The following is a 26,794-nucleotide window of genomic DNA, read 5'->3' as shown; positions in this document are numbered from 1 at the left end:
ATTCGCAAATATGTACGGCGTGTCATTGCTTGTCATCAAGGATGTGACGTTCAAGGGCAACGGAAGTAAACTAGACATCGCGAACCCGACAAAAAAATCAGATCTGTTAAACCTTTTATGTTAATTAATACATTTTGTTTCCAATCAGTGAGCTCAATCTTTTAATAGAAAGATATTTTCGTTATTACTGAGTTAAGATACCTATTTCTATATTCTCCTCGATTTGCCGCCCTTCGAGTGATTGCCGCCCCCTACCTCACGGGACGTCACTGTTTGTCCTGTGTATTTTACATTCGCATGGTATTATTATAATGCGTATTATGCAATACATAGATAATGTGTAGGTATGTAGTGTGTATGTATAGTTTATTCAATACCCACGTGCCTTTCTGAATGACAATATGCCGCCATTTTAGCAGATTTTAACGATTCACGAAATCAGTGCAATACTAATATTATTATTATGTAACAGGAAATGTAAGTTTCCGCGTCATAACGCAAGCAGAGACCTATTATGGACCTATTGCATCCTATTTTTGATCGTAAAGCCATTGTTGTGTGCGAGCTGTATGACCCTCGTCCCTCACTAAAGATCCCTCTGCCTGATAGAGAGGGCACAGCTTCAAAGATCACGACGCGGCACTTAATTCATTTAATTGGTTCACATATGGTCGTTAAGCCTTCATTGAGAAGAAATCGCCTAATTAATAGATAGTAAATAGCTTTACAAAACGTATAACTTTTTGCAGCCTGGTCAGCTATTGATGATACGAAATATGTGAAAGAAGAACCTTATTCTATTTTTTTTTTTTTTTTGACCATGTCCGATCCTGATAGGATCATATGGGCCTCCACAGAGTGGAGGTTTGCATTGACAGATTTTGTTTTTCACGAGAAATGGATGTCAGCCACTTGCTCAACCTATTAGGTCCATACCCTGACACACACAAATTGAAAAACAATATGTGTACTTGCCAGACCCAGGATTCGAACCTGGGACCCACGGCTTTATAGTCCAACGCTTATGCCGCGCGGCCACCGTGGGCGTATTATTATGTGGGCGGCTTATTCTATAATCTATTCTATCTATCAAAAGAACGACAGGGGTAGGTAAGTAACTATTTTAAACAATATGTTTATAACAACTTGCTACGAGTACTTTGGCCTGTTAAGACATTTTAAGTCCCGCATACTATCTCTACTAATGCACTATCGGCTTTCTTAGATGAGAACGAAACCGTTTCCCTATCCAACGCGGAGGATATAACGAATATTATTCTACAATGTGCAGAAAAAACAGGCGTAAAAAGCTCAGAAGTTACACCTTCCACCAAGCTTTCGAAGGCAACATTGAATCTTATGGAGCAGAGAAGGAAAACCAAGAGCGATAGACAGGCGCAAAACGATATGGAGTTTTCATCACTTTGCAAAACCCTCCGAAGGAAGATTAGAGAAGACCTTCGTAAATTCAATGTAAACCTCATACAAGCAATTGTGAAAGCAGGCAGAAGTTTAAACAAAAACAAGCAATGCTTGTCGATAGGAAAACGTCAAATCACAGCACTAAAAGCAAAAGATGGTTCTATCGTCAGAAATTGGGAACACTTGTTAAGCCGAGTTGAAGAGTTCTACAGCGATCTCTACAGTGATGACACTGACAATACGACTATAGACTTAGATCTTCAGAGAAATGGAAATTCGGAAGACCATACTCCCGAAATTACATCCTGGGAAGTAACCCATGCTTTAAATTACATGAAAAGTGGGAAAGCCCCCGGGGAAGACGGTTTAACGATAGATATCCTCAAAAAAGCAGGAAAGGATGCAAATGAAGTACTTGCACAATTGTTCACAGCCTGCATATGCAAAGAGGATGTCCCAGAGGTATGGAAAAATGCCAGCATTGTCATTCTTCACAAAAAAGGTGACAGAGAAGACCTAGCAAATTATCGTCCAATAAGTCTACTCCCTATTCTCTACAAGACGTTCACAAAAATTCTCTCAAACCGTCTGCAAAATGTACTAGACGAGAACCAACCGAGAGAACAAGCCGGATTTAGAGGAGGATACAGCACTATGGACCATATCCAAGTCGTCAGAGAAATCATAGAGCGGTACCAGGAATACAAACTGCCACTATGCATGGGTTTTATAGACTATGAGAAGGCGTTTGATTCGATAAAGAAATGTTCAATACTCGACGCACTCAGAAAACAAGGAATCCCTGGACGCTATATAAATATTTTCAATAATATATACAGTAGCGCAACAGCATCTGTAAATCTCCATAAACCATCGCGCAGATTTCCTATCAGCAAAGGAGTCCGACAAGGTGATACAATCTCACCTAAACTATTTACAGCTACCCTTGAAGACTTATTCAGGCAACTTGACTGGAATGACAAAGGGATCCCCATAAATGGAGAATACCTGAGTCATCTGCGCTTTGCCGATGACATAGTAATTTTCTCGCAAGACTCAGAAGACCTCCAAAGCAGAATGCAGGAACTCGCTGAAGTAAGCAACAAAGTAGGTTTGAAAATAAATGTAACAAAGACGAAAGTCATGTTCAACTGCTTTGCAGGCCAAAAAGAGATCCTCATCAATGGCACTCAGCTCGAACAGGTGAAAAGCTACATCTATCTGGGACAACAAGTATCTATAGATGGATGTATATTTGATGAAATTGTTCGCAGAGTAAAGCTAGGCTGGAGTGCTTTTGGCCGCCTGAATAATGTCTTCAAAAGTGACCTTCCACTGTGCCTAAAGCGCAAAGTGTTCAACCAGTGTGTGCTTCCCGTGATGACATATGCGTGTGAAACATGGACCCTAAGTAAAAGAGAGATCCAGAAACTTAGAGTAGCACAACGTGGTATGGAGAGGTGCATGCTGGGCATAACGCGAAAGGACAAAAAGAGGAATGAGTGGATAAGGAAGCAGACAAGGGTTTGCGATGTAATAGAGTTTATTAAAAGCCTTAAATGGAGATGGGCTGGACACATAGCTCGAAGAAGAGACAATCGTTGGACAAATCTAGTCATCCAGTGGTATCCAAGAAGTACAAAACGTCCACAAGGTAGACCTAGAGGCCGCTGGATCGATGAAATGATAAAGTTCTGCGGAAGTACGTGGCAACGCAATGCACAGGACCGAGAGAAGTGGAAGCAACTTGAAGAGGCCTTCATCCAGCAGTGGATAGATTCAGGCTGATGATGATGATGATGATGATACTATCTCGCCGAACTAAAAGCACTCTTTACAAGACACTTGTAAATCCAGTGCTTACCTACGCATAGGAAACCTGGACATTAACTCTGCGAAATGAACGAGCCCATAACATCTTTGAAAGAAAAATTCTCCGCCATGTACCGATCAGGGATGGCACTAATATTATAATTCTGAGCTCTACGGGCTGTAAGAAGATTGCAGCGCAGTTCAATCAATTAAGATTGGGAGACTGCGATGGCTAGGTCATGTGCACCGTATGAATGACATAAACCGGCAAAGAGAGTGATGTCCAGCAATCCAATAGGACGTAGAAGAAGAGGGAGGCCAAAGATTCGCTGGTTGGATGGAGGTGCCAGTAACTGCCGTATTCTGGGGGTACCAAATTGGAAAGCGGCCACACTGGATAGGGACAGGTGGAGGGAGCTGTTGGAGGAGGCCAGGACCCACACCGGGTTGTCGCGCCCCTAATGATGATGATAATATTATTGAAATCAATTGCACAAAAATATGGCATTCCAATACATATTTAGAAAATAAACATGCATTCTAACCAGTCCAGAAGTGCATTCAGTTATGTATAGATTTGAGAAGAAAGTAGCAGTTTTTGGCGTCAGATTAAGAGAAATTTGAGGCCACATATTATGTATTCAATACCAGATTCCGAAAAAAACAAATTGGCACTCAATCTTTAGTAATTTGAAGAGGAACATACCCAAATGACGAAGAAGGATGTTTCTGAATGTCCCATTAATCTTTCGACAGTAAAATTGAACAACTGTGGTTTAGGACAATAGGTAGGACATCACGGACTTAAATATGACAATGTTGCAAGCTGTATCATAATAATTCATTTTCGATGATTTCACAATCTAGATTGTATGGACACTCCTATCCATTTCTTGTGTTGCCCGATGGTGAAAACACAATCGTAGGCAGGGACAAAAGCCCTGCGCGTATCAATAAATTATATTAAGTATTCATTCTGCTTTGTCACAATGGAAGGATCATAAGAAATGATTTCTGATTTATATTGCATTGACACTGTCGGTACAAAGCAGACCTCGATAAAGATAATATTACATGGAAGGCCTCTCCAAGCTGATTCAGTGTTATCATGCTGCGCTGTTTAGTTGTTCATGTGTCTTTTTTTCCCGACCAGGTCCGATCCTAATTGGATCATATGGGCCTCCACAGAGTAGTGGTTTGTATTAACAGATTTTGTTTTTTACGAGAAATGCATGTCAGCCACTTGCTCAACCTATTAGGTCCATACCCTGACTCACACTCAAATTGAAAAACAATATATGTACTTGCTAGACCCAGGATTCGAACCTGGGACCCACGGCGTGATAGTCCAATGCTTGAGCCGCGCGGCCACCGGGGGCATGTGCTGGGGCTGTACTCATATCCTTCCTTAAGTAGGGTATAATACATAATAGTTACATAATTCCATTTTTTTGTTCGTACCTAGTAAATACGTAGTAAAAATTCGGTCGGTAAACCGCGTAAATTACCCGGTTTTCGGTTAATTTAGAAAAATACGGTTACCCAGTTTCGGTTTAAACTGGTTTGGATGCTCTGCCTGCAAAGTAGACTTGTCACTGTTTTCACCGTATTTATGTTCCTACTTCTTGTAAGGGGAAAATTTTATAATTAGGTCCTACCATCAGGTATCAATCACAAATAATATATAGTTTTGCTCTCCTTATATTATCGAAATTATCGATTATTGATCGAAAAATACTTGTAACAATGGTTGTTACATTATTTGGTGTTCGTGTAATTATGTATATTTGAAGGTCATGGTTAATTTCAGTCAGTTTCAATCGAGAGTCATGTCTGACCCAGGCTGTTAAGAGCGTACTCCAGTGAAACGGCAAATAATTTTCAACAGTAGGTGGGACGAAATTTCTCAATAGTCGCCAATCGGAACCGGAAAGTCAAGGTGTCCGCACGTCGATTTGTTTTGTCATGGCGTCAGATGAAAATATTCTTAAATCGTGTAAAGATGACTAAAAAACCTTACGTATGTACTTAAAAAAGAAAACATGTCAATGAATATACTATTATTATTAGTAATATAACAATAAACATAACATTAAATGGACGCATGTTGGATTTTTATGACAAATTATATTTCGTTCGGCACGTGTCATTTGCAAAATTCGCGCATCGCCTAGCCACGATCGTTTTAGAGTATTTTTGACCATGCCTCAACTGAAGTATAGCCTTAAGAATGTCGAAGAGGGGGAACGCTATTCTCACAAGATGTGGGCTCGGCTTCTATCAAAAATATAACTACCTACCTACTAATTTACGTACTTTTCGTATACATAATAGAGAGACAAAGTTTCTTTTGTGATTCGTCTACCTGCTACGATAATATACACATGTTTTTTTTCTAGCATGTTTCAACACCCGGTCTATATAACAGTAGGTAATAAACAGTAAATATTAATTCTATCGTTATGCGACAATTTGGTCACTTAGTCGAGAGAGACTCAAGTGGCATCTATCCGTGTAATACGCACTCAAAGCTCAACTATAAAGAGAATAATATCTTTTGCGATTGTTGCATCTCAGTGCAATTTGCATTGACGACAGGCGGTCATGGCTGCGTTGAGTTATCGCTTGCCAATCAACGTCAAGAAACCCGTCGAGGCATTTTGCTGATTTAATAGGATTTAAGAAAATCTCTGACTAGCATTTATTACAGAAAATATTATATTATGTCCCTTGAATAGTAAAGTCTCATTAAAATATCCTCAATAAAATGCCTGATCCATTGCGTAATGTAAAGCTGTAAGCAGAGGTGTCCAGGGACGCTACATAGTGCGAAATATGAATTGCACAAGGATTTTAAAGAGCGGCCAATTTTTTTCGGTTCTGTTACCATTTAAGGTGAAGCCTTTACTGAGCCCTTTGTCTAAATTGTCAAAATTGTCTATCTCGCTCTAAAAGTTAAGACAGCCAAGAGAGGTGCTGTTAAAACATAGCACTTTTTGACGTTTCAGACGGTTAATTTATTGTAACAATTAAGCTCCCAATACATAAATATGATAAACTACCCTCGATAGTCGCCGTAGCAGCCTTGTGAAAAGAATTGGTGCACTCTGGAGATGTCTATCGACATATAGGACTAGTGGGAGGCACCTAAACCACTTAAACAACTAAACAATCGATAAGTATCTTCCCCTTATAATTAATAATTATATATTAGTCTACATTCTAATTTCTAATATAAAAGAGTACCTACGTAATTGATTTCATAATGTTTCCAAAAATTATTGGTGGTTAAAAACTGTTCAGGACATTTTTTCTTGCATCAAATTATTATCAAATTAGCATGGTACCTATCTCTCATTCTAAATCAATAGTAATAATATTACGTTATTCATTTTATTATGAAGTTGATAAGATTAATTGTAAGTTGTAAGTGCTTACTAATAATTGTATGAGTATGTATAAAGATAATCTTAATAATAAATAATTATTGTTATATGAAATTAATGTTAACCCATCTCATTATTATGATTGCCGGATACCCTGTTCTCAACTGAAACACTGCGGTATCTTTTCGCTATCGGGACCAAACCAAACAACTTCAGTATAATTTTCCATCCTTTTGTTTGTACACATTTCTACCGCCCTAATACATCGCCATAGCAAAATATGGCAAGTAAAACAAAATTGTCTATGCATGGCAAATAAACTTGACGTAAGTAACAAAAGATATTCGGTATCATCGGTTACCGGGCTGGGGTAACCCCATAGTGTTTAATGTTGCAAATTAGTAGTTATCTATCTCCTTTCACTGATGTTGCTCTAGTGATTTAGCTACAGCAATCCGTATGGATTCCCCGAACAGATATTTTTTGGAATTTGTGTACTTGTGTACCCAATATCGGTGTTCTGTGATTCGTGGACGGACGGACGTGGATTTTCTTTGGCCGGATATATTTTTCGATTCGTATTACTTATGTTGTTTATTAGAATAATCTAATTAGGGTGGTATAAAGCTACTGCATTGTTTTTTAACATGTGTTCAATCAAACTATAGCAAGAAAATAAATGACAGCTCAAAGTATTTGAAGTAGGTTCCTAATCGACTTGACGGATGGCGTTGGTTGGACTCATTTCACACAGGCGACAATCGACTGCAACAGCGAGCAAGACGAGTGTTATGCCGATATTGTATTAGGGCACCATGTTTGCAAAGAGATACTTTGGCTAACGTTCTGCACCCAATCGAGATCCAAGCGTTATTTTTGTTAGGTAGGCACCTAGGTGCTTTCGTAAACATCGTCAATAAATTATTTAAAATATATTTAAATAAAATAGGAATTGGATAGAATTATTATAATATTTTCTGTTGTCGAGCTCAAATTAGAATTCCATCAAAGTTTTAATTAAATCTCGCATAAAAATCATGTGGTTTGATAATGTGGTTTGATAATAACCATTATATTCGCACGCTATCTCATAAATGTCATGCTTCCCTAATACAATATCCTTTCTGCTCTCAGTTGTGTCGATCATTTCTCGGCGTGCTTTTTTTCCGCTGTCCGCGTCGTCAAGAAATAAATTTTAATAAAATAAATTGCATTCATTTTATCCGCGCCACACAGAAGAAAATGTTGGGGGGGGGGGGGTAGTTACATTTAGAAAAAAATATCCACAATATAATAATATACCTAAGTATTATTTATTTATGATTTTTAAGACGGGATAGATCCACTGGCTTCCGTATTTACCTCGCCCACTACGCATGTTTTCTGGTACATGCCCCATACCCAGACACTCCGTAATTTGAATCTAACGATGAACACCTGGCCTGCAGTTATAACTACAGGTGCTCATCTAAGAATTAATACGGTCGCATCCACGACTGGTTATCGAATGCGCGTAGTCTAACAGTTATTAATATTAGGATCTTTAGTGTCCATCTGTGTTGTCCGCGCTGTCTTGTCTTTTAAAGATGATGTGTCAGAATATTAAATCAAACAATGCCTCAAATGGTTGCACCAATTCATGAGTTCCGCTGTCGTCGCCTTGCGTATCGAAGAATGCCAAAAGAAGGGAGACCAATCCATTGCGAAGGCTATTCAACAGATAAATCATCAGGGTCTCAATTTTCAATCATGAAGGCCAGACGGAGAGGAAGAAGAAGTGATATTCCATTCATCTAAATAATTTTAGTATTTTTTCTGTTTCTGAGGCCGGACTCGAAACCCCACCCCCCTGTGTATGCGCCTGCATTCATTGTCAGCGTATCAGCTGATTACTTGTAGATTATAAATTTATTTATTTATTCTGATACAGATACGAGATAATTTCATGCATTAATCAGTACGGATGTCGGGTATGAATATGAAGAACAAATGCCCAGTCACAAACAAGAAATGCGTATTCGGAACATGGTCAATCTCAAAATTTGATTAAAAACAACGTTGGGTATTGGAATAATAAATCATCAAAATTAAATGCACTTCAGTTCACTTGAATCGACATTGGCCCATGTCAAACTTCATGTGTAGTTCCCACTCGTCAAGACCATTATTTCCAGATTTCATTGTCGTTCATTTTTCAAAATTGTAGTTTTTCACTTCCATCATAAATCTTTTTAGAAACCGAATTTTATTCTCCTTCCTGGGAAGTAATTCAAATTGGGTCATAAATCTCACCTTGTTCCAGTAAATTTATTGTAGGTACCTGCCTTATCATTTTTCTAGAGGCACATTGATGTAAAAAAAATGAGATAAGATATGAAACTATTTATACTTTTATAATTTATAGGTACCTATAACTCATAACAAAAACTACATATACTACTATAGGTAGTCATTATTTTGTATGCCTTGCAACAATGTCAATAGGCTACCTATTACGTTTAGAGAAATGTCCACCATAGAGAGGGCACTGTCGACTGTCGAGTGTAGAGGAAAAATATTATTGTAATTAATATTTTTTAGAGATATTAACGTATTGAACAAATATGTATTACATATAGAAAATTAAATAAGCAACAATTTTATTTATATATTATACGTACTCTATGTCCATCAATTTTAATTATATGAAACTTTAAAAAATATGTTGAACAAAACACGCCGCCGTCCATTTTGGGTGGATGCGTTCGCTGGTTTTCCTGACAGCACAATTCTATCAGGGCAGCATGCCAGCGAGAAGGTAGAATGTTCGCTAAAATATTTTAATGTGTCGTCCGTCGGTCGCATCGAGCGTGGAGCGAGCAGGCGTTCGGCGGCGGTGCAATGTATCCGGCGCACATACATCATTGAAGGTAGATAACCAATAAAAATAGCCATTTAGAAAAATAAATAAACATCGATTATAGATGACTATAATATTTTATTAATAATACTTATTAATTGTAACTGAGAAGTATGAAGAAGATCATAATTATTAGGTAGGTACCTAATGAGATGATACGAACATATACATTTATTTTGAAAGAGTTTGTTATATACAAAAGTGTAAGTATGTTTTTTTTACAGAGAGGTAATAATTAATAATAAAAAAAACATAAATAAAGGATTGAAATTATCCACAGTGGAGAAAATAAATGTCTTCACAATAAAATTTATAAAAAAACTAATATGAATTTTTATAATTGTTTTTTTCATGAAAATCGCGTTGAAAATATCATCCTACTTATTAATTTGTTTATTGTGTAATTTTATTACTAAATCAATGTACCTACTTATTCATATTATGTATTTATAAATATTTACGATTTAAATTTGTAGATAAGTACCTACTTCGTTAGAATTAAATAATCATTATTGTAGTATATTATGTATTATTGTAGTTCACTAGTCGCATTCTAAGATGGCAGTGTCATAATCATAAACACTGAGAAATGCTAAATAAAAATGAGTACATAATATACGGACACGACGGATAATAGGAAATAAAATAAAAGTACAATAAAAAAACTGTATCAAGGTTACATAACATACCTTCGAGAATATTATTCCAGTTTATGAGGATGTTGGAGTCACGGTCCGTTCTCGAGTGCTCGTGCCAAAATCCAAGCGCGTGCAGGAGTTCGTGCTGAACAGTTCCTCGGCGGGCCAAGCAGTTGCGACCTCCCAACGACACGTCGATGCGACCTCTTGCGGGATTCCAGCCCACGGGAGCTGAACACCTGGGATAGTAAATTTACCTCCTGTTAATATATGTTATACTAATACGAATTTGGATTACGGCTAGTGATCTCATTCAAAAATAGCCTAACGATTAAAAAAATATATTTTGCACCAAATAAATTTAAATAACATGTACGTATCAATATGCAGTAACGGTTCTTCATGAAGCAAACGAGGCGATCGATTTATCAAAAAGTACCAAAATCTTTAAAACACGAGTAGTTTTCACAATTTAATTGTAAAAAAAATAAAGTTTTTTTAAATCATGACATTTCGCTCAAACGCGGCATATCACACAGACATTTTATGCAAGGTGTCCTCCAAACCTATCAGCGCCTCGGGCTTCAAAGAACCTAAAACTGCCGTTGTCAGTATTGATGAATAATACACAAAATAAGTAAAAAAAAAAACTTTGTAGACACTGATGAAAATAATATATCTATCGACTTTTGTCATCAGTCCAGGATCAGTGCAACTAAAGATATCCGTACTTAAGAAACTATTTTTTAATTCAACAAATAGGTATTCAAATTATGTATGTATTATCGATATCGATAAAGATCGGTGGATTATAAATACATAATATTAATCATTTTTTAATATATTATAAAATTTAAAACGGTTTATCTACGTATTCTGCACTAATTAGATAAAACCCCATTTTCATTCCCTTCATTTTAACCCCATAAATTATAGTAGCGACCTATAAAACTGCAAAAAATAGCGCCGCGGTCGCAATTTTGATGAAAGTATCTAAATAAAAATTTGGCACTTAAAATATCGATATAAATAAAATTAATATTGACCCTGGTTGGAAGAGCAGTTCAGTAAAATTTTAGGGACTATGACTGCTCGACTGCACTTCTGAGGCCCCGAAGATAGAGAACATCAAGTAATTTTCTATTCACCCAAAGTCCTAAATAATATAAGTATTGTATTTTTTCGCTCCTCGGAGGAAGGGGGGTCCGGACCCAAGGATCCACTCCGCTGTTTGCGCGTATTTGTTCCCCAGTGCATATTTATTATTGTGTGAAAGTTGGTTGGAAAATAAATTCTTTGATAATTGCGAGATGGGAGACGAATTTATTATGTGCATGGGCGCGCGAATGTCCTTTTTAAGATCGGAGCTATAATGAGCGAGGCAAAATGTGCATTTCGATATGCTGTGTGCCGAACCTTTTATTACATTTCGGCATGAATAATCACAATCACACCTGGAAAGGTAGACATTACAATGCGCATGAGAAAAGCGTGTAAAATATGCATATTCAATTATCTTTGCCATAGGCGTAACGATTGTTTCAAAGGTTCGGTACACGAATTGTTATCTACACATAGCAGCAATTTTCTTTGACTTAGATCAGGGGTAGTCAACCTTTTTATACATACCGCCCACTTTTGTATATCAGTCAATAAATAGTAAATTTTTCAAACCGCCCACTGGTTCCACAGTAATGGCGATTTATATAGTAGACAAGTAAGTAAGTTAAAGCATATAATAATAATAACTTACCAAATACTTTATGTCAGACTTTCGCTAAGTTTGGCAGAATAAATCTTTATAAAACAACTTACTGTAGTTAAATCTATCTTTTTATTTATACCTACTTTGCATACATAGAAGCATTAAGTCTGATGAAATTACATTTAATTAATTAAATTATTAAACCCCTACCGCCCACCATGAAAGCTGGAACGCCCACTAGTGGGCGGTAGGGACCAGGTTGACTATCCCTGACTTAGATTATGCAATTTATTCGTCAGCCAGGGAGCCTCGAAACGCTTCAAACAGATCATACAATAATTAATAAATTATACCAAAATTTTTAAAAGATGCGTATTCTCACAAATTGGATATAATATATTTGACAAAAGCATACCGAATGAAGTCTCGGCAAACTACATCATAGAGCTAATAGCACAATCACTGATACGTACTTGAACACAAAATATAAACCACAATACGTATTATTATGTATCATCATCAGTCATCATTGTCATATTCGATAATAATTATTTTTAGTAAAATGATGTGATGGTTGTATGTAATCATTTACGATTTTTAATACATTTTTATCAAGGGGACTGGGGGCTCAAAATCGGTCGGTGTATCGGGCCTCCACGTATTTAAACTCGCCACTGTCTACACAAAATATTATTGTGTAAAAATGGTAATTTGGTTGGTATCTGGCCGATAAATTAATTTAATCAATATTTTCAGTAAAGTTGCCTAAGCGTAAAAAAATAATTAGAACTAGATATTACGCCCACGATGGTCGAGCGGCTTAAGCGTCGGCTTATAATGTATGGTTAGAATCTTGGGTTTGGAAAATACAGTAATATTGTTTTTCAATTTGTGTTTGTAGTCGGAATATGGACCCAATAGGTTGAGCAAGTGGCTAACATCGATTTCTCGTAAAAACAAAAATCTGTTAATACAACCTCCACTCTGTGGAGGCCCATAATAATGATCATTTCAGCATCGAACATGGTGAAGTAAGTGGTAAGTAAGATATTTAACATGTTAATTGAATTTAATGAAATTTCACTAGTACCTATATTGCTTCAAGGTATGAAGTAGTAAGAATACATCATGGCCCCCACATCTAGAAGCGGCCCCCCAGACCAGGATGTTTGGAGGGCCCGTCTACTTATCGCAAAGGTGAAGGGCAGTGTGATTTTTTTTTACATTAGTGTTCCCAAATGGTATTCCGCGGAACCCTAGCGTTGTTTGAAGTCAAATTAAGGGGTTTTCGTGTATTTTTAGCGTATGAAAAATAAGGCGATGGTGTAAAATCCCTAAAAACGTTATTATATTATTGGATCTCATGCGTTTTACCGACGGATTCAATTCTCCAAAATATCCGTCATTTTATGGTTAATGTTAATATTATGCGTTACCCAATGACAATACGAATCGAAAAACAATTAACCGAATAGTATATTAAATATTAATTTTATTCTCAGTAAGCCCAATAAATAATATCCCATACGTAACAAAATAATTCTACGTCTGGATGTATAGACCCGCCCACCTGAGACTCGAACCACACGGTTGCCAAGATCAGAACCAAACCCATTATTAACGTTAATTTTTTCATAAAAAAATATTACCTCTGTCGGCGACACTGATAAATTTTAAGTGGGTGGAGAAAATAGGTAGGTATATTGTTTACAGATAAGCAAATGTATCCAGGATAGAATTTGAATGATGAATTTAAATGTAATTTAAGTGCAAAATTTAGAAATTTCTTCATCTTTGGGATCTCATGATGAAGGATTGCGACTCGAATAATTTGACCACTGAACAGCCTTCTCCACGATTTGATTGTACATCTCTCGGCATTCAGCGGTAAGCAGCGCCAATGGCCCCCACACCCTGAAGCGGGCCACCAGGCCAGGATCTTTGGTAGACCCCCTACCTATCACTAAGATTAAAGGCAGTATAGCGCTCTACACTCTACCTACAGTAACGTTTTCGAAATGGTGTTCGAGGTAAAATTAATAATAGTACCAGCGTATTTAGTTTATTTTTAGTGAATTTTAGTATTTTTTAATAGGTACATCCACTTAAATTTTTCAATTTTTGAGTATCGACACACATCAAAAATTGCATCGCATAACTAGATGTTTTAAAACCATAATCAACACTAACATTTTTTCAAGTAAATTAGCACTGCAGGCGACCTTTTTACTATTAGGGTCAATTTGTTATGTGTGTTTATTTCAGTTTTCCCGGCCCCCAGGCTAGAGCCCTGTCAGCCCCCCCGCCCTTGTGGGGGCCATGGCAGCGCCTGTCAGTGGAAAATTCGTGGCATTCTTAGTCTATCCATCTGGAGGGAGCTCTACCTCGTTCTCTCCGACCTGTGACCTGACCAAATACCTCGATTTTTTATCAGATTTTTATCCACCCTACGAGAAAATTGGAGAGTCTGTTTCGAATGTGGAGATCACTAACGATGGACTCATTTGATCGCTAGGCCGTACTCGAGATTCTCAACATAAGCCTCCAGCACCACACTGTACCACATTAAGTTTATGTAGTACCTACCTAGTCTCCTTAATTTAGAATCACTAACGAAGCAGGTACATTGGTATAGTAGGTATTTACAAAATAATTGTGCATGCGGATAGGAGCAGTCAATTATGATATTTTAGTATTCCTAGGCAGCGGCGATTTTCTTTGACGCAGATGACGCAATCGAGTCGTCATAAAATTTAAAGGGGGGGGGATTGAAATAGTTCAAACCGGTCATACAATTATTAAGTTATTCATCGTGTTCATCGTAAAACGATGCGTTTTTCTCGAATATTTTTATTTACCCTACAGTATTACCTAATGTTGGTATAATGAAATTCATGTAATTAATTAATATTCTCAAAGGGGTCCACATTAATCACTTAAACAGATAGTAGGTATGTACTTGTATACAAACTGTCATCCTCAATAATAATTATTGTTAGTTTTGGGATCTGATTCTAGAATAATTACAAGATAAAAAGAACTTTTTATATACAACGTTTTTAAATTTTCTGTTGAATCATGTAAACTTCACTTGACTAGCTTAAACGATCAAAAAAAATTGTACTTAATGGAAATAGTGAATAGACAATAGACATAGAATACTGAAATGTCACTTTGACATTTCATATTGATTTCCATAGTAACCCACGTATATATTAATAATTTAGTTGCTAGGACCCCAGATCCCTAGCAACCAATAATAGTGTTTTACTTTTTACGGATTTCTTCTGAAATAACTTTTCATTCAAAACGGAATTAACTGAAAATGAATTAACTTCTACTTAAAGATGGCTATTAAAAGGTATTAAATGGTATTAAAAGAATGCATTGGCATCGTGTTCTGATATATTCTAAAAGTTTCAAATGTCTAGCTAGTCGGGAAGTTAGTTAAAAATCGATTGCAAGATTTGTACTGAATAAACAACCACCGGACAAACAAGAATACGACCTAATAAAAACGTTGTAAAATAGATATATTGATATTTTTACTAGGTACGTTTGCGTTGATAGGTAGTTGGAATTTATCGTGAGAGGCTTCAAAATCAGTCAGTGGTTCGGGCCATCAACTCCCTAAACTCGGCACTGTCCTTAGATATAGAGCCAAAAAATGGGTGTTATTTTTTACTGGCTATCATGTAATTTAATACGCCTCTGACAGTGGCAATGCCCTCTGGTCATTATCCTTTATTGTATCGCTGATGCAAAACCAACGAATTAATTGATTGTCTTGAATCGTGCGTAAATGACATTTATTACAGAGGAATCGGGTTAGGTTAGGTTAGATTGTCAAAAATGTTGATTAATGTTCTCAAATCTTATGTAGGGTTGTCCATAGTTTATTGTAAAATAATATACCTACTACAGCATCAGCGCATTTCTATCAAATTTAAAGTTCTTATTTTATGTTTGTTAACACATCGTTTATAATTATATTATCCGACAGGAATTTTGATATTGAAACACTGTAACGTCTTGTAGTGAGCGTACATAAGTGAAACGGCAAATAATTTTCAACACTATGTGGGAACAGTGTTGCCATCCGTAGATACTATAATATTTGTACTGTGTACGATATAAAACAGGTATAGAACGCCCAAAATACTATAATTTTGAATATCGGAAAAAATATGTAAAAAGTACTAAAATTTCGATATTTCCGTTCGATAAATTGGTGAAAAATACTATAATTTCGCAATATAAGAAAATTTCTAGAACTTACTTACTCGAAAAACGTAAAAAAATCCCTTGACTTGAAATGAAATTTGTTGAATTTATCGGTAAGCATTTTTGGTCGGAAGAGGTACCTAAATAAAAGGTCTCAGTGTTTCTTAAATTCTTCGTTATTTTTTTTTCTGAGAAACAAAAAACCTATACATTTTCAACAGATGACAACGCGTACTATTTTTTTTCCTCAAATACTATAATTTTGGAGGCTCTGTACTATAATCCCACTTTGAAAAGATGGCATCACTGTGTGGTACGCAATTTCGGCCGCGTTGCCATTTGGAGACCGATAGTCGAGGTGTCTGCATGTCGATTTGTTTTGTCATGGCGTCGGATGAAAATATTCTTAAATCGTGTAAATATGACTAAAAAACTTTACGTACCTATGTACTTAAAAAAAAACATGTCAATGAATATACTATTATTATTAGTAATATAACAATAAACACAATATTAAATGGACGCATGTCGGATTTTTATGACAAATTATATTTCGTTCGTCACGCGTCATTTGCACAATCCGCGCATCGCCTAGCCACGATCTCTTAGACCATGCCTCAACTGAAGTATAGCCTTAATGGTCTTTTACTGTTTCGATGTCTATCCCATTCGCTGTGTCCAACGCAACTGGTGCGTTGCCCATCAGGTGGCCATTAGATATAATTAGCATGTTATTTAAATGTGGTAATTAAATAATAATTAAAAGGTCCGCAGCGAGTGAAGTGATGATTTTATACATAATTAAATAGTATGACTTTATTATTTTGATAGTTTTACGTATTTATGGACAAACACAGTATGCGTGGAACCAGGCGCGCATACAGAATATGGTTTGGTAAGGAGGGGGTCGTTGAAAATCTATTTCTGTTTGTAAGTATTGACATTACAACGCGAAAAAAGCGACATCTGTTTTATTGCAATGGAAATCACTAGCGTCGCGATACGGAAAATAGGGGTAGTTAATAAATTATTTGTTTCAAATGTATGATATTTGTGCATTGTTTACGCTCGCATACAACGTTTAATTGCTTTGTCAGTTTATACTCTTGTCAAAAAGTAGATGTTGATTATTAATATCATAAACAAAATGGTAAAATGCTATTTTTACTCTAAAGCAGAGCATTTTTCCTCCTATAAATAGAAAATTAAACATTTCTGTGCAGTGGCGCACCCAGGATTTAATATTCGGGGGGGGGGGGGGGGGGGGGCAAGGTGGAGAATGTAAATTAGTCCCATAGGCTCTTTTTCTTCTTCACAGCCCAATTTCTCGTTTATCGGTCTTTTGTCTATTGCACTCGGTGTACCTACACCATGGTCCCCACATCCTGAAACGGGCCCTCAGGCTAGGGTATTTGGTGGGCCCCCTACCTACCGCTAAGATTAAAGGCAGTGTGAAACACTACATTAACGTTTTTAAAATTGTGTTTTAGATCAAATTAAGGGTAGTACTTATACAGTCAATTATTGGCGATTTTTAATACATCTACTTTAATAATGGAGCTGTCGAGTATTGACACATAATAATCAAAACATATATTGTACAATTATATAAATAATTGAAAATGTTTATGGCCATGAAGGATGCGACTTTTTTTTACTATTAAAGCTAATTTATGATGTGTGATTATCTCACTTATCTGGTCAACCAGACACGCCGGGCCCCCCACAGCCCGGGTCCCAGGCTAGAGCCCTGTCAGCTCTCTCCAGCCCATGACCTACACCACTCCGAAATTCGGGTGGACACCGAGAACTTTTTGACAGTTCCATTAGGGATTGGGTTTCTAAAAAAACCTGACATTGACTTAGGGCCCCTTGCCCCCCCCCCTGGGTGCGCCACTGTTTCTGTGTATACCCACAGTAGTGGCAGAACGTCCACCTACAAATCCATTGGCAGAGTTTTCGGGTTGTTTGGATGCCTCAACTACGAATATTGAACTTATTTTTGATTCAGAACACCATTGGCGCATTTACTGACGTAGAGGTCCGACACTTTGACTGATTTTTAACCCACCTACGATATTTTTAACAATTTTACATCCACGAATTCTAATAGAAAAGCTATCTTAATTTATTATCTTTTAGCAACATATGATCTGCCTACTCTCACGGAAGAATCACTGATTTTAACACTGAGCGTAGTTAAAAACATCAATACATAACATATAAATAAAATACGCACCTGTATGGATTTTGGTATAATTTAATAATTTTATGACTGGTTTAAACTGTTTGGAGGCACTCTTATAATTTTTCTGACGAATCGGTTGTGTAATTTGCGTCGAAGAAAACGCCGCTGCAGAAAACGGATCCGAAGATTAATGAACCGTAAAATATATCCATTATAAAATAATGCTGGTCAGTATACTAGGTACCTCTATATATAAGTATAACAACTACTATCCCTCTAAAAGTTATATACTACTACTGCAACGAATAAATTTGTTAAAACATAATAATTTATCCGCGTAGGTACTCGAGTTTTGAATTTAAATGTAAATAAACATTTAGTAGGTAGATAGTGTAGGTACTTGTAGGGTTGTGTATAATATTATCTAATGAAAAACAGATAAATAGATAAAATGTCGGACTCACGATTTTTTCTTATTTCGGAAATATAGATACGTTGGCTCGTTTGTCCTCGGTACGAATCTGACGCAGCTGACATTGTGAAGGTCATCAATGGCGTCTTCCACTTTTTGACGCTGTGTGGAATTGAATTCAGAGCTGAAGTTGAAGAAGACAACTTTGTTAGGCCAAATTTTGCTGTCTCTCAGGACAACGTTTTTGAATACCTCGTTGTCCTCTGTATATTCCTGAAACAATAATAAAATACAAGTTCAACACTGGTCATATTACATACCTAATATTATATTATTGAAAGGTGCATATTGGGCATAACGCAGAAAGTTAAAAAACAAACCAATCCTTAAAAAGACAAACAAGCGACAAGTTGATGTACCTAATAGTCAATGGGGCACAATATAGGTCGCTCGGTGAGTGGATAATCGCTGGACAAATGCAGTCATACATACATAAGGGGGACCAACATCAACAAACTCATCAAGTTTGGCGGAATTATGTTGCAGCGAAGAATTAAAATATAGGTATCATCATCATCAGCCTGAATCTATCCACTGCTGGATGAAGGCCTCTCCAAGCTGATTCCACTTATCTCGGTCCTGTGCGTTGCGTTGCCACATACTTCCGCAGAACTTAATCATTTCATCGATACAGCGGCATCTAGGTCTACCTTGTGGACGTTTTCTACCTCTTGGATACCACTGGATGAGTGGATGACTACATTTGTCCAACGATTGTCCTTTCTTCGAGCAACGTGTCCAGCCCATTTCTATTTGAGGTTTTAAGCAAACTCTATTAGATCGCAAACCCTTGTCTGTTCCTTTATCCACTCATTCCTCTCCTTTTGTCTCCTTTTTTACTCCTTTTGTCCTATCGCGTTATAGGTACCCAGCATGCACCTCTCCATACTACGTTGTACTCTTAAGTTCCTGGATCTTTCTTAGGGTCCATGTTTCACACGAATATGTGATTACGGGAAGCACACACTGGTTGAACACTTTGCGCTTTTCGCACAATGGGAGGTCACTTTATTTCACCTTATTCAGGCGGTATATAATCATATTATATAATATCGAATAATATATAACCTCGTAGTCTAGTGCGTAAGGCGCTGGCCTTTCATATGGGGGCTTCGGGATGACCCGGTGAGGTCACAATATATTTATGTGATCTTCTCAAAGTCTGGGTTTTTGTAATTGTTTCACTTCTATTACTAAGTACACTACTGTTTCACTTCACTACAAAATAATATAATATACATCATCATCATCAGCCTGAATCTATCCACTGCTGGATGAAGGCCCCTCCAAGCTGATTCCACTTCTCTCGGTACTGTGCGTTGCCACGTACTTCCGCAGAACTTTATCATTTCATCGATCCATCGGCCTCTAGGTCTACCTTGCGGATGTTTTGTACCCCTCGGATACCACTGGATGACTAAATTTGTCGAACGATCGTCCCTTCTTCGAGCTATGTGTCCAAACCATTTTCATTTTAGGTTTTTACCAAACTCATAATATAGATAATACATTAAAATAATATAATATACATATCGACATAAATATCGAATTCGTCTTCGATATTGTGACCAAACTGAAGATCAATTTAATATTTTAAAAACAATCAGTTTTTTTATAAAAAAAATTTGTTTTTTTAAGTTAAATATAAAATACATTCAAACTATGTCCTGGTCCTGGGTAAATATGAAATTGAATGATACAAATAACTAGGTATATAATCGATGTACAAACAAAAATTACATTTTTAACGAATGCACATTTAAAGTATAACAGTTTTTTGTGAGTTTAACTTTGAATTAAAAATTATTCCTATTGGTTTTACTTAATTGTTTTTTTTTTAGACAAGTATTGAATCAGGCTCTATTAAATTGCATGATTTGTATTTTATCGCTAGACACCATTAGTAGCATTACGCTCTTTTTTAACAGTTCAGCATAATTCAATAAAAAAGTTCAATATGCTGGTATAAAAATCCACTGACTCTAGAGCTTGTATGGTCACCGTAGCTGGCGAAATAAACTTTATTGCCACGAAATATTCTCTCAAAAGTTACAATATTTGTATTCATTGACTAAACCTTTTCTTGCTTACTCCAGCGGAACGTTATTTGACCGAAGCGAACTTATAAATTCATTGACAGTGGCACCAATGGTGTTCGCCTGTCAAATTTTAGCCTGGGACGTTCTAGCAGTCTAGCTAGTTGCTAGGATTGTATTATAATATTATCAGCAAAGAACAGAGTAATAAAATTTTCAGCCAAGCAACATAAATCATGAAACACGTTTATAATATAATATACAGATTTGTAAACCAGTATTATACCATATCATAAAATAAAACATTTTTTTGCTTCAATCTTTTGTTTATCGTTCTGTGTTAATTTCCAGGTAGTCCATAAAATGTCGATCAAATAAATGGAATCTTAATGAAGCCAGAAATTCTACCTTTATCTCAGTTCAGTCCTTCTTCAAAACGCGTTGACGTTTCATTAGCATGATCTCGAAAAGAAAACTGACAGGTTGAATATTTTATAATTCATAGAAAATTTATTAACTCTGAGTAGGGTTTAATATTCCGGGATACGGCCCATATCTTGAACCCAGATACCGAGATTGAGAATGCATTCCGGTACATCGGGACTAACTTGTATATTACGATTTTTGTAATTTGCAGTAGACCTCATGCCAGAAAATTTAAATTCAAATGTTGCCAAAATTTGTACCTAAGTTATCATATCTATTTGTAAAAGTGTCATGGCCAATGTCAATGTCAATGTCATGGCCAACAGAAACCAGAAATTCTAAAAATAGTAACGCCATAAAATAATGGGTTTTCCTGAAAGTGATCTCTTTGGTGAAAGAGTAGGTAATCTGGATGTCTTACTGTCACGTGTCAGGCGGGGGAGGGGTCTAGGATGATTCGGCGCCGGAACAACTGGGCGCCACACAATCGAATGGAATTCGAAAATAAATAGATGTTCGTGAATTATAGGTAGGTACTTTTAAAATACATATTTAAAATTTATTGAGAATTTAAATAAGCACACGTAAATAATGATTTTATTGTGCATATTATGTTTAAGTTCCAACGAAAAATGAGTTCTTTTATATATTTTTTTATATACAATACGAGCTTACTGATAATATTATGCTATAGGTATAGTTATATCATTATCGTCAAAAAGTTTTATTATTTCTACTGGAATTATGGTAAGCATACCTGGGGTTATTATCCATTATGGATGATATTGGAATGTTGTGAGTTATCCACGTTTGTATAAAGCCCATCACGGTATATTCTATAAAATTCACACAACCTCTTGAATTTCTATAGCAACATTCCCTTTTTATTACGAATATTTTTTGTTTCGATTGATTACTGAGTATCTCTAATGTGTAACTTATAACAAAGTCAATTGCATGTATTACCAAAATATTGGTATATTACGTGGCGCCCCTGCAAACCGTTCTTTGGCGCACATTTTGCTAACCCCTTTTTCACATAATCCGTTAAGCAATAAAATTATAAGTCCACTCATTTTCTGGTGACTTCGAGTTCATTTACAAAATTCTAATTGTAAATTATCTCTTTATAATATTAGTACTATGTATACGAGTACATAATATGCATATTTCAATTACATTTGTAAGCGTGAATCATTTTCTAATATACAATTTATTAAAGTATAATGCACTCTTTAAAAAAAAATTAATACTATTATTCGTTGGCATAAATATAAAATGATATTAGGTGTGTAGGTACAATAATAATAAGTACTATAACCGAATTCATTTGTGTTTGTCTAATCCCGGAATCCCGGAATTGAAGAAATATGTTACCATAATCACAGAATTAAATGTTCTGTTCGGAATTAAGACCCTACCTGGGTAGATTTGTGCCGGTTTTTTTTTTGTTAACAAACCCTTTTAAATATAAACCAAATATTTTATTTTACACATAAAAACACCAGTTCTTCATTGTTACAAATTATTTATAGAAACCTTAGTTGAAACGATTTTTTGTTGTATCTAGTATTAATTTTAATCCAATTCTGTTTATCTTATCATAATATTGTGGTTTCCGACTGATGATTCCAGGAATCACAAGAACTCAAATTCCATCGTTACCTCTTTGTCGTTCATTATTATAGTTTTCTCGAAGGAAAGCACGGAGGATTTTGCACAGTTATATCATTAGGACTACAATCCGATGTGAACCTTCAACCCCTGCTGAAGACGTTTCTGAATAGATTTAAAAAGGAAGAATAGTTGTTAATGCGATACTTAAGTGAAACGGCAAATAATGTTCAACTATAGGCGCGACGAAATTTTGGACTCGCTGGCAGTCTGAGAGCGAACGTCGAGGTGTCAATGCGTCAATCTGTTTCGTGATGGCGACGGGGGTATTAATTCTTAAATCGTGTAAAGATGACTAAAAACCTTACCCATTTACTTTAAAAAGAAAACATGTCGATGATTATATTATTATTGTTACTAGTAGAACAATAAACAGAACATTAAATGGACGCATGTTGGATATGACAAATTATATTTCGGTCGGCATGCGTCATTTACACCCAAGACCAGTAATCCGCGCATCGCCTAGCCACGATCTTTTTAGACCATGCCTCAACTGAGGCCTGAGAGTTAACCATTCAGTCAACTTATTATGTCACCTATTGGTTGAGATTCCTACATTTGAGATAGTAAAAAAAATGTATAAGTACATAATGTTTTATGTCCAATTAGTTTTAAATGAAAAAAATTAGTGTCCATTGATTGCATGTGAATATAAAAAATAGTAAATAATGATTTATTGCAGTATTGTAACGGAATCAATTGCGCGGCAGTTTCAAAGATGATTATATATAATTAAAACTATTCAAATGATATTAATCGTTTTAAATTGATGGCTCATATTTCTTATATATCTACAATAGATCTATAATTAAATAATAGAAATGGACGCAAATTGATTTTTTCACTAAATCATTTATATTATTATGCGTTTTAACCCGTTGATGTCTGGTTGACGCTAATTATTCCATACATTTTTTTTTTACTAATAACATTAAATATATTGAACCAACAACAACTGTTGTAATATTACATTCATTCTTTAAATTTAAATTATATTACATCCAATATGATGAAAATATTCAGTATGAATTATAATAATAAAATTACAAGATAGAAAAAACTTTTTATATCCAACGTTTTTAAATTTTCTGTTTATTATGCTCAATATGCTCAAACTTGTACTTGATATGAAGTAAATAAAAAACAAACATACAAACAAACAAATATAGAATACTGAAATGTCATTTTGATTTCCATAGTAACGCACGTATATAATAATAATCTAGTTGCTAGGACCACCCACTTAGCAACCAATAATAGTGGATTGGATTACGGATTTCTTCCGAAATAACTTTTCATACAAAACAGAAGACAGTAACTTAAAATGAATTCAATTCTACATAAAGACGGCTGTTAAAAGGTGTTAAATGGTATTAAAAGAATGCATTGGCATTGTGTTCTGATATATTCTAAAAGTTTCAAATGTCTAGCTAGTCGCTAAGTTAGTTAAAAATCGATTGCAAGATTTGTACTGAATAAACAACCACCGGACAAATAAGAATACGAGCTAATAAAAACGTTTTCTCACACATGCAAAATATTTGTTGTTTGGGTAAAGCCACGTAAGTATAATATTAAAACATATTAAAATATAAATAATTAGTTTGTAAGTGTAACTAACCGTGAGATGCAATTGTACTTATTTAATTATTGTTTATATAGAAAATTGGATGCAAAATAAGTCAATTTATACTCAACCTGTAAATAGTTCTAAATTACTCATGTACATGTACATAATATAAAATGTACACTGATGTTTGAGAGTTTAAAATTTACTTGTAAGTCGAAAAATTACTAAAATAGCCGATACACTGGATTATTTGTTAGGATAGGTTAGGTTAGGTTTTCAATCTTGAATTCATAAATTTTGCCAAAATCTTGTACCAAAAAGTTTTAAAGCTCATTAATTTCGACAAAAATTGATTCAAGTTGTCTTATATAGATTTATATTTATTATCGAGAACCAGAACGGCGACATATATTTATATATTACCTAATAATTGTGTATTAGGTATATAGTTATTTGACATATTTACCTACTTATAGTATTTTCTTCGTATTTTGTTAAAAATGTGTTTGTTTGAATTAACGTTTTGCTTGTATTAATTAAGCAATGCGAGAAGCCATAATTTATATTAATAATTTTATGTTAAAATTATAAAATAGATTTATGTAAATACCATTATGCCAGACTAATTGCAGAAATTGTTTACATTTATATTCTTATGTTAATTAGATATTTTTATACACTGAAAAAATAATTATGCCGCTATAAAAAACTAGGCCATTATAATAAAACCTTTTAAAATATATAGTAGGTATATTATTATGAATATTCCAATTTAAAATCCTGCATTAATAAAAACGTCAAAATGTAATTTATTACCTTAAACAATTTAAAAAATCTGCAAACTTCCGAATATTTAAAGTAATTACTTAAACGCTATAAAAACTGATATCCGTATGGTTTTTAAGGATAAAAAGGTAATAGGTTTTTAATATACTTCAAAGTTACGAGGCGTGTCTGAAAGCCGTATAGATAGCTCTTAGGATGTTTTATTTTTTACAGGTAACAAGAAGACAAAGGTGTCTAAGATTAATGAATACAAATTCGTCTCACCGCCGGGTCCAGTATGTATTCATCTCCCAAAACGATATCTCCTTCAAAATATTCCCCCTCCTCTCCCTCCGTCTCGTCACCCTCCCTCTCTTCGAACCCAAGATCCACTGCATCTTTATTAGCACCATCAATCATTAATTTATCATCCGTCTCATAATGGAGCGAGTCCCGCTCGCCGATACACTTATCATCACAGTATTTCACCAAATTCGACCCATTGTCCGTTTCAACCGGCCTCGAATTACACAGCACGAAAAACCGGATAATCAAAAACCAACACAGGTACATCATCATGCCGAACTTTTTTTCAGACATTTTTGATAATATTTTTTTTCTATACCTTACACTGATTTGAACTGCAGTAATCGGTACATGACTACTCGACTAAATGTGGCAAAGAGTCAGTTAGACGATCGAGGGTTTGAGATAAGGATGGGTAGGATCCTCGGAGTTAAGTGGTCGGTACATGAATATTGACTGGCGACATCAACAGCGTCCGACGTGAGGTGTTTTCGACTACTTATCTCTTCTTCATAATTTCGAGTGGTAGGTGAAATAATAGTGATGCCCCTTAAACTTTTCATCAACCGGCTCGATAAAACTACAAGTATTTTTTTTTAATATGTACAAATCTCTGATACCTATGTACTTGTTCACGCAATTAATGACTTATATAAATTTTATTTAAAACTAAATTGATAAATTTTCATGCAACTTTGATGCCAGATTAACTAAGATTAGATTTACGAATGAATATATTGTATTATTATTGACAAAACGTTCATAATAATCATGCACATTTACAGCTACTGTACTGTAATCAGAGGTGGATTAGTAGCCTGAGATTAGCTCGGGAAATGGGCCTACAATTAGAATATATATATGCGAGTATCAACCTAATATTATTATATGCACAGTGGATATTGAAAAAAATACTAATTTATGAAGAAAATGTTGGCATGAGACTAAATGAACCCTACATTGAGATTATGAAGAAGGCGTCACAGATGTGTTAAAACACAACATAACAATGTACCTAGATTTATGGATTTATTTGTGATATCATATTGGTGATCTAAAAATATTATGCACACGCTGTTTACTATTTGCTATATATTTTTTTAGATTATTTTTTATTCGGGGCTCGTTTACACTTGACCGCAGTATACGTCAATATTAAGATCGGACAAAAAATAATATATCAAGTGGTTCGATGATGTGTGGAGCACTGAACAACCGGTTCGGACGAGCCGTTAGGGTGACACCACTGCAGGTAAGGCGAAGAGAGC

At 35.4% G+C, this 26,794-nt stretch overlaps 1 protein-coding gene across 1 annotated transcript in view; it reads right to left on the bottom strand.

Annotated features, from left to right (window-relative positions):
* Positions 1 to 25,999, bottom strand: part of LOC147078358 (low choriolytic enzyme-like) — a 58,250-nt gene extending 32,251 nt beyond the window's left edge. The window contains exons 1-3 of the mRNA XM_085958830.1: positions 25,506 to 25,999; positions 18,739 to 18,959; positions 10,209 to 10,396 (exon numbers count right to left, since the gene is read on the bottom strand). Of these exons, the coding sequence (XP_085814956.1) occupies positions 10,209 to 10,396; positions 18,739 to 18,959; positions 25,506 to 25,820 (724 nt within the window). The 5' untranslated portion in view covers positions 25,821 to 25,999. The remainder of the gene's footprint in view (positions 1 to 10,208; positions 10,397 to 18,738; positions 18,960 to 25,505) is intronic.
* Positions 26,000 to 26,794: the final 795 nt, after the last annotated feature.

Source organism: Rhyacophila brunnea, unplaced genomic scaffold (genome assembly GCF_057557595.1).
Source record: "Rhyacophila brunnea isolate RB1 unplaced genomic scaffold, BYU_Rbru_1.0 scaffold_11, whole genome shotgun sequence".
In the NCBI taxonomy this organism is placed as follows: domain Eukaryota; kingdom Metazoa; phylum Arthropoda; class Insecta; order Trichoptera; family Rhyacophilidae; genus Rhyacophila; species Rhyacophila brunnea.
The sequence above is the reverse complement of the archived record's forward strand: the minus strand, read 5'-3'. Positions and strand labels throughout refer to the sequence as shown.